Source organism: Canis aureus, chromosome 21 (genome assembly GCF_053574225.1).
Source record: "Canis aureus isolate CA01 chromosome 21, VMU_Caureus_v.1.0, whole genome shotgun sequence".
Lineage (NCBI taxonomy): Eukaryota > Metazoa > Chordata > Mammalia > Carnivora > Canidae > Canis > Canis aureus.
Window position 1 is genome coordinate 11,870,649 of NC_135631.1, and position 14,823 is coordinate 11,885,471.

Sequence of the window (14,823 nt, forward strand, 5' to 3'; positions counted from 1 at the left end):
TGTCTTAACCCTACACTCAAAACTTCTAACCCCAATCTTTGTCTCCCCAGCCCCAAGCAGGGCATCTCGTGGGGGAAGAGCTCCCAGCCTTCCCGAACTCAATCCTGGAACACAGCCTCGTGCTTCTCTTCCCGAATTACGTCCTGCCACACATGGTCCTGGCTCCCCGGCCTGGGATTTTAGAAGGACTGGGATACAGGATGTATGGCCGCACGCCGTGGCCCCTTTCTGTTGGCTGCCTGGATCTTTTAGAAGCGGTCGACAACCAGGAAGGTTTTTTTCAGTACACAGCTGCAGCTGAATCCCAGTATTTACATAGCATTTCCTATTTTAACCACATCCCTGAGCTCAGAATGAGGTGTTTCAGATATTCAAAGCATGCGTCTTAACTAAACTGCATTCTGATCCTGAAATAAGCCGAAGCTATGGCAGACTGCCTTTGTTCGAGGGCAGGACGCCTCCCCGGACCATGTTAGCACTGAGATAAATGAGCCCCATGTCCTGGCTGTGTGACTTGGGAATGCTGGGTGTGCCACCTTCACTCGGGCAGATCTGCTCTGGTGGCCGTGGCCGTGGCCCAGCTGCCCCGTTGCTATAGAAGGTTGAGTTCCTTGAGCGCCCACTGGTGGAGGGTAAAGGCAGGCAGCCTGGAGCAGGTGTCCACCCTGGGTAATCCCCAGAGAGGAAACGTCACGCGTGGATAACAAGAGCAGCTATTTAAAAAAAAAAATCTAGGCTGGGATTCAGTCCATCGTAGGAATTGGCCTTTGTTTCACCCGTGGTGGCTCTGACCTCTCGGGCAGCGTTCCCATTCATTCTGGAAAAGCCCGCGTTTCTGCCACCAGAGTTTAAATGCTTCCTTCCCATTTGTCTTGCAGCCTCCGAGAGCATGGTGTCCGGCCCTGCCATCATGGAAGACGATGACCAGGAGGTCGATTCTGCAGACGAATCCGTCTCCAATGACATGCTGACTGCCGCCGACGAGCCCTCCAAGATGTCATCTGCCACCGGGCGCCGAATCCGACGCTTTAAGCAGGAGTGGCTGAAGAAGTTCTGGTTCCTGCGGTACTCCCCGACCCTCAACGAGATGTGGTGCCACGTCTGCCGCCAGTACACGGTGCAGTCCTCCCGCACGTCGGCCTTCATCATCGGCTCCAAGCAGTTCAAGATCCACACCATCAAACTGCACAGCCAGAGCAACCTGCACAAGAAGTGCTTGCAGCTCTACAAGCTGCGCATGCACCCCGAGAAGACGGAGGAGATGTGCCGCAACATGACTCTGCTCTTCAACACCGCCTACCACCTGGCCCTCGAGGGCAGGCCCTACCTGGACTTCCGGCCCCTGGCCGAGCTCCTGAGGAAGTGCGAGCTCAAGGTGGTGGACCAGTACATGAACGAGGGCGACTGCCAGATACTCATCCATCACATCGCCCGCGCGCTGCGGGAAGACCTGGTGGAGCGCATCCGCCAGTCGCCCTGCCTCAGCATCATCCTGGATGGGCAGAGCGACGACCTGCTGGCCGACACGGTGGCTGTCTACGTCCAGTACACCAGCAGCGATGGGCCCCCGGCCACGGAGTTCCTGTCCCTGCAGGAACTCGGGTTCTCCAGCACCGAGAGCTACCTGCAGGCACTCGACCGCGCCTTTTCGGCCTTGGGCATCCGCTTGCAGGACGAGAAGCCGACCGTGGGCCTGGGCATCGACGGGGCCAACGTCACCGCCAGCCTGCGCGCCAGCATGTTCATGACCATCCGCAAGACGCTGCCCTGGCTGCTGTGCCTGCCTTTCATGGTGCACCGGCCCCACCTCGAGATCCTGGATGCCATCAGCGGGAAGGAGCTCCCCTGCCTGGAGGAGCTGGAGAACAACCTGAAGCAGCTGCTGAGTTTCTACCGGTACTCGCCGCGCCTCATGTGCGAGCTCCGCTCGACGGCCTCCACCCTGTGCGAGGAGACGGAGTTCCTGGGGGACATCCGGGCCGTGAGGTGGATCATCGGGGAGCAGAACGTCCTCAACGCCCTCATTAAGGACTACCTGGAGGTGGTGGCCCACCTCAAGGACGTCAGCAGCCAGACCCAGCGGGCAGACGCGTCCGCCATCGCGCTGGCCCTGCTGCAGTTCCTCATGGACTACCAGTCCATCAAGCTCATCTACTTCCTCCTGGACGTGATCGCCGTGCTGTCACGCCTGGCCTACGTCTTCCAGGGCGAGTACCTCCTGGTGTCCCAGGTGGACGACAAGATCGAGGAGGCCATCCAGGAGATCAGCCGGCTGGCCGACTCCCCGGGGGAGTACCTGCAGGAGTTCGAGGAGAACTTTCGAGAGAGCTTCAATGGGATTGCCATGAAGAACCTCAGGGTGGCCGAAGCCAAGTTCCAGTCCGTCAGGGAGAAGATCTGTCAGAAGACCCAGGTGATCCTGGCTCAGAGGTTTGATTCCCGCAGCCGGATCTTCGTGAAGGCCTGCCAGGTGTTCGACCTGGCTGCCTGGCCCAGGAGCAGCGAGGAGCTCATGAGCTACGGCAAGGAGGACATGGTGCAGATCTTTGACCACCTGGAGGCCATCCCCACCTTCTCCCGGGATGTCTGTAGGGAGGGGCTGGACCCCCGGGGCAGCCTGTTGATGGAGTGGCGGGAACTCAAGGCTGATTACTACACCAAAAATGGCTTCAAGGACCTGATCGGCCACATTTGCAAGTACAAGCAGCGGTTCCCGCTCTTGAACAAAATCATCCAGGTCCTCAAAGTCCTCCCCACCTCCACCGCCTGCTGCGAGAAAGGCCGCAACGCCCTGCAGCGGGTTCGCAAAAACCACCGCTCCCGCCTGACCCTGGAGCAGCTCAGCGACCTGTTGACAATCGCTGTGAACGGCCCGCCCATCGCCAACTTCGATGCCAAGCGAGCCCTGGACAGCTGGTTTGAGGAGAAGTCTGGCAACAGTTACGCGCTGTCCGCCGAGGTCCTCAGCAGGATGTCCGCGCTGGAGCAGAAGCCGGTGCTGCAGACCGTGGACCACGGGTCCGAGTTTTACCCGGACATCTAGGGGGCCGGCGTCCCAGAGTTCACTAAGCTGTTGAATATTTTTTTAATCTATACTCATAAGCTTTGATATATTATATAAATATATATTATATTATATATATATATACATATATATATATATATATATATATAAACCCACACTGAAAATTTTTAAAAACCAAGGTGACGCGTCCACCAGAAGCCACTGGGAGCTTTCACAAAGGAATGATGTTGGAAACGGAGTCTTGTCTACAAGATCTGGCAGCTGCGACCTACGTGGCCATCCATCATTTTCACTCACAGAAGCACGTGCTGGGGACACCCGCGTGCCCACCTCACAGCCAACCAACAGCCTAAGCTAAAATGACGGGTCTCTGTCATCACCTTTAGGTGGTTTGTTTCATTTATGTTTTTGCTTGGGGGTTGAGGGGTTTGGGTTTGGGATTATGTTCTTGCCTTTGCTTTTCTCATTTGGTCGACGATGGGGGTTCTGGGCCTCCGCGTCGACATGCTGGTGGAGCTGAATCCCATCTCTGGTTTCCGATGGGGTGGGTATTGTACCTGGATCGGGGTGCGTGACTCCTTCCCCCTCCCACCTGATTTCAGCCTCAGAGGTTTGTATTCATTTCCTGATGAGCGTTCTTTCACTGTCTTAGAAACAAATGTGTCGGTCAAACTGTGACACCCACCACTTCCCCACCTCGATCTCCTCTCCGGTCCCTGGGTTACGGATTCCCTCCTTCCAGCCCCCTGGATCCTAATTACCTGTTATACTGAAGGCAAAATTGCCTCACAACCAAGCTTGAAATCCTGGGGAAGGGATAAGGTGTGTGGGTGGGGGTGGGGGGATTTTTTTTTTTTTTTTTTTTGCATTCCTGTTCTTATACGGCATGGGGTAAAATAATATAATTCCAGTCAGATCCAGGACTGTGGGGGAATGAAGAGCCAAGAAATCCAGACCCTAACAGGGCAGTGATTTTTGGCTAAAAGCAAAGTAAAATGAAAAGTATGTATTCCATTTACATGGATTATTTATGCTCTGTCTTTATAATCACGTAACGTGTTGGGGATTTTTTTTTATTATTATTCCTTTAATAATCAAATGCCTGCTCTAGTTCAGTGGCAGGAGATGTCAATGCAAGTTGTGCCCTGGGTTATGCGTGACTCAAAGGAGGGTCTCTAGAGCTTGAGGCCTTCTTTTGTGACAAGGCTGGTACCAGACCCTTCAGCCTGGCAGGAGGCAGTGGGAAACCAGGCATTGAATCTATGCCTGGAAATGCTTCCTTTTTTGAACAGGGTAGAGATGTCCTAAAGAAATGGTATAAACAAGAGGTCAGACAGGACTCTCAAGGCAACAGCCTAAACACACACACACACACACACACACATGCACGCCCACGCACCTGCACACACACAACCATGATATAAGCTTTAGAAATAGCCACTTGCCTACTCCCTGGGGCAAGTAGTGGTTTAAGCTAGAGGAGTCTGATCAATGCTCTTTTGTTCATTTAACTACCAGTATACCTCGCAAGGGAGTTTTAAAAAAAAAATGTGCGTGAGCTGTTAAAAACTTCTGTTCATGTTTCCACATCTGATTTATGCATATTTGATATGCAGAGATCCTGTACTGTGGATGCAGGTCCTATCTGGGGGACGGAGGAAGAGCTGCATTGTCCGTGGTCAGTTCTGCTGGGAGCCACCCCTCTCACTTGGCAGAGGGTGGGCAAAGGATGGTGTGATCTGGCCACAGGCAAAGCCCCGTGTCCCCAACCTGCTTGGCTCAGACATAAAACTGTGGTGGCTTCCTTCCTTCTTGGTTTATCTTGTCTCCGAGGCCTCATGCCACTGTTGAGAACCATAGTGGAAATGTCATCAACACTGAACATGTCACTTCCCCTTCCTTGTCCTGCCAGTCCCTTCACCCTCCACACGTCCCTTTCCCCCACCCCTATGGTCTTGGTGCTAAGATAACTTTAGAATCATTGCTGCTAGTCGATAGCTTTTCATTATATAAATATATTATATATATATATTATATATTATTTTTGAAACTTTTTTGTTTGTTTTCAACAGTGATGTAGCATGTTAAAAGATACAAGAAACAAAAAAACAGGTTTTCTCCAACTGTCCCACTGCCAGGCCTCATATGCTGCCTTCTTCAACAAATCAATGCACCCCTGCCTGGTGACATTCACCCGCCAGCCTCCTCCCCAGGCCCGCAGACTTCCCCACCCTCCTCCGAACAAGGAGAGAGCAGGAACTGGCAAGGAAATGCCCAAAGCTCTTTCTGAGGCTTTGGAGTTCCCAGCTTCAGATCATGTCCGTACTCCAAGGTGGTGTGCTCCCCACCCCCCCAACCCCCCTCTTCCCATCCGGGTCAGTACTTGTTGTCAAGTGGGATACTGTTGCAAAGCACAAGGTTCCAGCTTTCCCTCCCTGACATCGTCTCCATCGCACACACAAACTATCGCGTCTGTGGGGGCTTTCTTTGAACATCGCACAGGCTAATAAGTAAGATGGGTTGAGGGCAGAGATGGCTGGCAAGGGGGCCTTGGCGGGGGCCAGAAACAGTAGGTTGGGATGCTTTTTTCTAGCCACCAATTGCCTTACACCTTCTCCTTTTCCCTTCTGCTCCTCTCCACCTGCTACATTGGGAGCCATGCCCTGGGTCACTTATTTGAAAACCAGGAAGAGAGAATTCTTGATGTCTGCCTGAGTACTAGTCAGGGCTGTGACTGTTTCAAGAGGCCATGGCCAAAATCAGCGCAAATTTTTATCCAGAGGGGAGAATAAATCCTTCGGGCCTGTGCCAGCATCTCCCCTGTGTCTCCCGAGAGAGCTGGGAGCCGGTAGCCTGCCTCTGAGCTAGAGGTGTGAGCTGCTGCTAGCAGCACAGGACGGCGGGTGGTCACCTGCCGAGCCGGGCTCCAAGCCTCGGGCAGGTCGAGCTCTCCTGGGGGCATTTCTGGGTTTGGCAAGACGCTCTAAAACTCTGGGTGCTCGTGACTTCTGTAGAATCCAGCCAGGCCTGGGCCGTGCCAGGCACTCTGAAGGCCACTTTGCCTCGGGACAGGGAGTAACCAGGGAACAATGTGGGTGACACACCACTGCAATTTACACAGGGTCTTTTTCAACCTGGTTGCTTCCAGAAGGCTCAGTGCTTCCATCCTGTGAATGCTGCATGTGATTTCTATCATAGGAGTTTCCACTCTTCTGACTCCTTAGGGAAGACCCTTGGGTTAATGGGACCCACAGGGTCTAGCCTAGGGAATCAAATGCTTATGTAGCCTAATCTCCCTTTGATGGGCATGAAAAGCTGTGGCCGGGCGGTCCTGGCATCCCAAATGTGGTCACTTCCGAGGAGATAGAGCCCTTTAACTCAGCCACTGGCTTAGAATGACATGTTCGTCTCTGGGGTTGAGACTTGTCCTAATTGGGCTGGCTGACTAGGGACTTTCTTTGGCTCATAGAGAGGGGTGGGGAGGGAGTTCAGGTTCATGGCCATTTGTGCCAAGCTGATACATTGCAGAGCCCGGGAGCCACAAGCCCTTGGGATGAGATGGTTTGCTTCTCCTCCGTGGAGGGAAAAGACCCCCATTTGCCATCTGCTATCTGTGAACCCCCAGGACAGCCCAGGCCTGTCTGCAGCTCTTGCCATGTAGAATCCCCACGTTCTGCCTGCCTGGTTGAATGTGAGAGTCCCGGCATCCAAAACACCAGCTTTGTATTTTATTTTATTTTTACTCACGACTGCCTGCGACATCCGGTAGTACAAGGCAGATCCTTGCTTTCTCATCCTCGCTGGAGAATGAGAGCAGGCTTGAGCTCCAGGTTGTCTGCAGGGCCAGCTTTGGTGCTGGGCCCTGAATCAAGAGCCCCAGCCCCCACTACATGTTTCCATGTTGAGTTGTCTTGCTGAGCCCCCTCTCCTTGACTTGCTTATGTCGACCCCGTAATTTGGAGGAAGGACCTTGTAATTATTTAAGGTAATGTTTAAATATTACCCATTTGTTTGGACGTGATATCAAGAAGGAGGAAAGAGAGAAAAGCATGTAGGGGGCTGAAAATGATCGTGGCGACCAAGAAACAGACTAGAAGCTTGGCCCGGCCAGGCTGTGGGGCTGCCGTTCACCTGGAGCCCCGCCGCAGGGTCCAGGAGGCGGACTGGGGGTTGAAGTGGAACTTCTAGATTCCTCCCCCTCCCTTTCCCCCCACCCCCACTCCTCCAGGGATAGGAATTCTGGATCCGGATCTGGTTTTGGCATGTGGTCTGGGTGGATTTCCAAGTAGAATCATTCTTTTTTCTAGGTCCCACACTCAGTTTGTGCAGAGGGCTCCAGTGACACTGGACCTCATGTCCCTCCGCCCCGTCCAGTGGCTGCCCTAGGCAGGCCAGCCTGGGGCAGTGAAAGCAGGGAGGCCAGGCCTCCTTAGGTGGGAATGGCGAGTTTGGACAGCAGGTGACCTTGGGACAGTCCCATTCCAGATGCCACCCTCCTGAGGGAGGTGGTGCTGGGTCATGGGTTCTGCTCACGGTTTCCTCCTCACGTCTTGAGGAATGAAGATTTTGTCCAGAGGCACCCAGGGCCCTACTTCTGCTTGGAGGGAGACCCTCTCTTGCTCTCTGTTCACAGGGTCCTTTAGCTAAGCGGATGGAGCTGTGATATTTCTGGGAGCCTTTGCCGTGATCTTGTGGGTTAGCCAGAGGGAGAAAAAGTGCCCTTTGGGGAGGAAGATGGTACGGCCCTCCTCTTCCATCTGGCTTTCGGTCCCCTCCCGCCCCATCCCCTGAAGTGGTGTTTTCTGGAAATACCTATGCAATCCAGTCTCCCTAGGAGAGCGAGCGCATGGAAGCAGGGGGTACGTGCAGTGTATAATACAAATGCTACAGCATATATATTGTATATATGGACATATACAGTACGGATACACACAGAGTAAGAGATTAAATCACGTCTATATATCTATAAATAATATCCTATATATTTATACATTTCTATGTTTTAAATAGATATAAAAATAGAGTCTATAGAGAGCTGAGAGAGCAACGGGAAAGCCTGTCGCGGGTCGTGGGTCGTGCGGAGGGAGCTGCGGGAGCCGGGCAGGCCGGCTTTGCTGGGACCCAGCGCAGCAGAGGACAGTCCCCGGGTCCCCGCCCTCTCCATGCACTTTCTCTCCTTTGCGGGAGGAGACCCTGGCGCCCCAGCTCCCGCCGCAGAGCCCCCTGTGTCCTCCTCACCCCGCACCCCTGCAAGTCAGTGCTGCTTGGCACTAGGACGCGGTCTGGGGCCCCCGTGGAGGGACCACTGCACAATTCCCCCCACCCCCACCCGCACCCCGGGGAGGAGCAGCACCGGCAGCAATAGGAAGGGTGCCAACTGGCCCGGAGGGGGGCCCAGGGAGGATGCGGGGAGGGGGGGGATGCCGCCCTCCCCGCTTAGGTGCTTCCGCCGCCCCGGAGGCCCAGCCTCTGAAGCGAGGCCGCCCAGGCCGGGCCCTGGAGGGGCAGGGGGGTGGGGGGGAGCAGGGGGCGGGAGGGACGCACCCCGCGCCGGCCCTGGTGCCCCCGGTGGCCCCCTGCGCGGCCTGTGCTGTACTCAGGACGACGCTCTCCCCGGCCCCGCCCGCCTGGCCCTCCGCCGCCACAGCAGGCACGTCGGGCTCGCTGCACTGTGTGTCCTTCTGCGACTCGGGGCAGCGGCTGAGCCGGACGCCCCACGCTCACGCTCACCCGCCCTCCCGGCTGGGCTGCTCCCGCGGCGGAGGGGACGTCGGCCGGGGCCTGGTGCGGGCTGGCGCGGCCCTGACCCCATCAGCAGGCGGCCCGCTCCCAGGGCCGGGACGTGGGACAGGAGGGGCCGATGGGCCGCAGGGGACAGGCCCCAGCCCCCCAGCCCCGCGTCCTCTGCGCCCCAGGCCGGCCCGGGCCCTCAGCTCTCCAAAGGCGCTTACCTCTGCCCCCAGCCGCCTCTGACCCCGTCCTCCTCTCTCCTGCCATCTACCAACGTACCTCAGTCTCCAGCAGACCCCCCACCCCACCCCCGGAGTCCGGGGCGGGTCTGCTCAGCCGATGCCGCCTCCCCTCCCCTCCACATCTGCCTGGGTCTCCTTGAGCCACAGCTGGCAGCCAGCCGGGGCTCGGAACACCTTCAGTGCCTCCAGGGGGACCAGGCCGGCCGAGCCTTCCTGCCGCGCCGGTGGGCCAGACCCGTGGCCAGGGGTGGGCATCCCCGGGAAGCAATCCACGATGCACTGTACCTCAGAGAGAGAGCATTCCCTGGGGCCCGCGGGCACCCTCCGTCCAGGGGAGGCCAGCCGGTTACAATACTGCTCACCCGAAGACGGGGCTGGGCTGCCCTCGGCGCCCCTCGTCTTCACTCGGGTCTCTGGGGAAGAGCCAGCAGTCTGATCTGCTCTTTTTTTGGGCCCTCTCTCCTCCTCTCCACCCCCACGCTGCTGAACCGGTTCATTTCAATCACAAAGGAAAAAAAATTAAGTGGGGGTGGGGGGAAATACCTAGGAGTCTATTATCATATACATATTAATATGTTAATACTTTCTTTCTTTAAAAAAAAAAAACCTCTTGATGTTATTATTTTGCAGACTACGCTTTATAGTACCTGTGTGACGGGACCTAGAACACTGGATACAAATAGAGCTATGTTGGTTTATCATAATATGTACGCAGAAACTTTCCTTTTGTCATATTATCCTTGTAATGTAAGAAGATTGTTAATAAAAGCATTTAAATTTACTCACCCAGGTTGAATCTCTGCCTCCTTGCCTCCATCCCAGGCCCAGGCTTTGGGCAGTTCAGAATGGGTCCCATTGCAAGGGCTCCAGTGTCAGGATAGGAGCCTGCCTGCTACCAGATTGGAAGGAACTAGAAGGGACCTCTAAGCCCCTGTCTGTCTGTCTCTCTTCCCCCAGTTGAGTCCATTTCCAGCAGGTAACCTACGTGCCTCACCCACCTTTCTGGCCAAGAGGAGGTGTATATAACTGAAACCATTTAAAATAAATCTACCTGCCCCCGCATGCATTTATCCCACAGAAGCTCTTGGAGGAAACACACAGAGCTGTTGCAGACGGATCTCCCTCCCACTGCCTTGCTCTGTTCCCCACCTGCAGACCTGGTCCTTGAGGCAGGTCTTTCCCCAGTGGTTTGCTAATGGCATTGACATGGCGGTGAGTGATGAGTGATGCTTGGCCCAAATTGTTTTAGAATGAGGGTGGGCAGAAATTCAATAAAGACGCAGATAAGTGTTTTTATTTCTTCTCCTCAGGATGCTAAGCTCTCTTATTCTCAGCTTCTGCCCCCTTTTGGAGGGTGTCCCTCTCCTCCCTTGTTAACCTCTGCCTTCTTAGTGTCTGCTGTCCTCTTTCCTCCAAGCCTGTGACCCTCCCAGGACGCCCGCAGTTTGTCACTCAGGGGCTACCTGTCGTGAAAGCCACTCCACAGTTCCCATGGAATGTTCTGGTTCTCTTCTTTTTCCAGAGGAGGGGGAATAGGGAAGGAAGGAGCAAAGGGCCATCGCTGTCCATGTTCGACCAGCCCGGTGAAGCAGGGTCAGCCGGCACTCCACTGCTAGCCAGCCAGATTGGGCGTACATTTGCAGCCACATCTGGAACCTGTGAATGATTCCATGACTCGGAAGCAAGGAACGGAAAGGTCCTCCATCTGCACTTGGCCGAGGATGGGGCGAAGACAAAGTCTAGCCTACTCCCTTCCTTCCCCCTTCTCCCCAGCTGCTCCCCAGCAACTCTCTCCAAGATTCAAAGGACAAGTTGAGTTCAATTCGGAAAGAAGACTCAGGACACTGGCTAGTAGCCCAAAGACCTGAGGGGCTGCTATGTGACACTTTTTACAGCAATCTTTTGAAAACAGACCTAGTCATGGCATCCTCTCTGCTTAAAACTCTCTAGTTTCCCATTGCCCTTGGAGTGTGTTCCAAAGTCCTGAGCATGACCATCACCTTGCGCAATCTAGCCCCCGCCTATCTCCTGCCCTCAGCTTGTGTCCTCCACACAAGGCTCCAGCCACGCTGCCCGCCTCTGTGCGTCAAGCTCACCAAGCTCCTCCTCTCTGCCTCAGGACCTCCCACTACCCCGCACCCCCTTCCCGGGATGGGTTCCCCCAGGATGGGTGTGTGGCTGAGCTCTTCTTGTCTTTTAGGGTCAGCTAAAATGCCACTTTCATTCAGAGAGGCCGTCCCTCTCTAAATGGCCACCCTCAAGGCATTCACTGTTCCTTGTTCCTCCTGGTATTTTCTTTCATGACATTTATCTTTATTTGCCCGTGTGTGTGTGTGTGTGTGTGTGTGTGTGTGTGTGTTCTTTGGCTGGTCCTCCTCTAGGTCATAAAGCCCACAAGGGAAAAGTGGAGTATTTTTAATACCACTGTGTGCAGTTCCTGTCACATAGTAGGCATTTAATCAATGTTTATTGAAAGGATAAACGACTGACTTTAAGCTGCACTTGATAAAAGTATAATCCCATTAATGTTATATTGGTCACAGGGGAAGTCCTGGAGACTTCCACTTCATCTGTCTCTTCATTCAATCAGGATGACCCTGGATCTGACCCCTGCCTACATCTGGCCTTGACCCAGCCTCCTCTTTCTACAAAGCTGGGGATTGCCCCGAGATGCTTCCTTAAGTTATCTTCTGCTCCAACTTGCTCTTGGCCTTTGAATAATGGGCCCTCCCAATCCAGGCTGGTGTCCCCTCCTTTCTCGAGAAAAGAGAACTCTCCAGCAACTTGCAGCTTGGTAATTCTCAGTGCATGGTTCTAGGCAGCATTTTAAAGCCACTATGAGGGCATCTGAGTTACCTTGGCAATAAAGACCCTGGGTCACTGGCCAGATGTCAGAGCCTGAACTTTAGGATGAGAGAACACCACATTCAGTCCCCCCTCAGCCTCTTAAAAGCTGTGAGACCTTGGGCAAGTCACTTATCTGAATCTGTGTCTTTAATGCCTAACACAGAGCAGTGGTCTCCTACATGCTGTTTATCATTATTATCATTAGACTGTTACCTCTCGGGTCAGGATGAAGTAGGTGCTGGGAAGTTATATGGTTTCCCACAATCATCCTCATTCACCCAGAATTCCCACAGCTACCCTCGATGAGGGGTTGCCTGTGACTTTTAATATAGAGCCCCCTATGCTTACAATGGCCACTGATTTGGACGCCTCTACCTGAATGGGGGTCACCTTTTCCTTCTCAGCCTAGTGACCCTCAGAGCTGCTGCTGCTCAGAGCTGCTGCTGCTTTTTTTTTAAGATTATTTTTTCATGAGACACAGATAGAGAGAGAGAGAGAGAGAGAGAGAGGCAGAGACACAGGCAGAGGGAGAAGCAGGTGCCATGCAGGGAGCCCGATGTGGGACTCGATCCCAGGTCTCCAGGATCAGGCCCTGGGCTGAAGGCGGCGCTAAACCGTTGAGCCACCTGGGCTGCCCAGGGCTGCTGCTTCTGCTGCAAAAGTCCATCCCACCTGGCTTTCAAGGGAAGAGGGGCTGCAGAGTAGTTTTGTTTGCTTTTGGCTGGAAAAACAAGTTTCTCCTTGCTTGTCCCTGGTTTGAGCCCCTGGATTTCTGAAGCAGGATTTCTGCCCACACCCACTTGCCAATGGGTTGTGCTGAAACACCCCAGAGACGTGCTGGGAAACTGGAACGGAAAACCATGCTCCACTCCAGCCTGGGCTACTTGTAAGGAGGCCACATCCAGCTGAAGAAGAACCTTCCCAGGGCCCTGAGCACACAGCAGCCACCATAGACTGGTTCCCTTGGTGACGCCTGGCTTTCAGCCCCAAGACTGACTTCCTCCCACCTCCTCCCAGGTAGGTGTCAGCCTCCATCTCTGGCTTGGGGGAAGCTTCTGAGGTTCTTGCCAAGCACCATCTGTGCTGGCTCACCTGCAGGAGGAGAAGGAGGGGAGGATGGAGGCAGTTCTTCAAAACTTGCACCAAGAAGATGCCCAACCTCCTAAATCTATCCATAGCGAATCCTGTGGCTCTAGCTTCGGCAGGTGTCTGCCCTGGGAGACAGAACAGATGAGGGTTCTGAGCTTCTGGAATGGTGGAGCTTCCAACTGGCTGTAAAAAAATAGAAACTCTTGGGTGGAAGATTACCACCAGTTCCATTAGCAGCGAAGCATACAAGAAAAGCCTGACTCAGAGCCTCAGGTGACATTGGATGTTGTCTCAAGGAGTGGGGGTGGCTGTCAGGAGGGACTATCAGAAGGTGCTAGGGGGACCTACCAGGCATGGGGCAGAGAGAGCAGATACACAAGTAGGTGGGTTTAGTTTGTTTTATGCACGAAACAGGAGACCAAAGAGATGAGTGAAAGGTTCGCTGTTGCCAGTCTAGATCACAGAATCGTAAAGCCTTAAAGCGAGTGATCATCTGGTCCAAAGTCATTTCACAGATGTGGACGCTGAGGCCCAAACACAAGTGACTTGCCCAAGGCCTCGGAGGACATAGCCATGCTGGGTTGTAGGTTCTCGGCTCCTACATGCAGTGCTGTAGACTTGAGTCTATTTTCTATGCAGTGGCAGAGCTTATTATTTAAGGCAGTTCAGTGGAAAGCCCTGTAAAAAGTGATTAATAAACTCTTCTACTCTCATCCAGACTCTCAGATATTAGTTTTAGGCTCTGGTGGGCCATATTCATAGTTATCCACGAAACATAGTCCATATATTTGGCTCTGTGGGATAGGACCCACTTCTCCTATTTAATTATGAAAATAAAAATCCTGGTTGTCATTACAATAGAATAACTATGTGTTTAATATAAAACAAGGAATTGCAAGCACAGACATCTTGGGGCTTTCTTCATGGATTATTTCTCCTTTATAAGAACTTTGGTCTTAATCAGCCCTGGCTAGTTCCCTACTGACTATAAAATTCAGGCCCTGCCCTTTGCCTAGTGCCAGAGGCTCTTCCTCCAGAGGCCAGGGCTGTAGCAGCCACCTGGAGGACCTAGGGTGACACAGTCCCCTTGTTCCTGCCCACCTTCTGGAGCGCAGGAGAACCATTGGCTGCTGCACTGATCTTCCAGTGGTGGGAGTATTTCTTTTGGGGGATGTTAGAGAAAGAAGTCTCTAGCTCCTACCTAATTTTTCTTCTCGAGAATGAAGTCAGAGCCCCAAGAGGCCATGGCCAATGCTTGCATCCCTGCTTGTATGTAGCCGCTTTGATTCGATGCTCAAGCAAAGCCATCAGGGTGCTTGAGTACACACACACATGTGCACATGTACACACAGAGAAAACTTTATGATTTGGCAGTTCTACTCACTCCCATAGGGACATACCTTAAAGAACCTCGTACACAGAACAAGAGGACATGCACAGTAATGTCCCTAGCAGTCCGGTAATAGAAAAAACAAAGCAACATCTCCATGTACATCAGTAAGAGAATGGGATTGTGGCCTCCCCATACAATGGACTAGGATACAGCAGCAAATAAATCAATAAGTAAATAAACAAATGAACTAGAGCTACCTATGTCTGCGTGGGTCAAGCCAAAAATTCTAATATGGAGCCAAAATAGTGGGATGCAATCTAAATCACGTCGAAAACACACACAAATACTCTTACGCTGCTCAGAGTTGGCAAATACCTGGAGTGAAGGGATGAAGACTTGCTTGGGGTGGGGAGAAACACGGCGGTCTCCTGAGTGAGACCGAGGGCTCTTGGATGGCATTTGCCACATTTCGTAAAACTCAGCAGTGGCTTGTGAGCGTTTATCAAATTATTGTTTGTGCATTTTATAGGTGTCAAATATTAAGTGAAAAGGAAAAA

At 53.3% G+C, this 14,823-nt stretch overlaps 1 protein-coding gene across 4 annotated transcripts in view; it reads left to right on the forward strand.

The window, feature by feature from the left end:
- PRDM11 (PR/SET domain 11) overlaps positions 1–9,778 on the forward strand; it is a 93,589-nt gene extending 83,811 nt beyond the window's left edge. For all 4 annotated transcript variants that reach the window (XM_077862990.1, XM_077862988.1, XM_077862991.1 and 1 more), the window contains one exon: positions 879–9,778. In XM_077862990.1, the coding sequence (XP_077719116.1) occupies positions 879–3,043 (2,165 nt within the window). In that variant the 3' untranslated portion in view covers positions 3,044–9,778. The remainder of the gene's footprint in view (positions 1–878) is intronic.
- Positions 9,779–14,823: the final 5,045 nt, after the last annotated feature.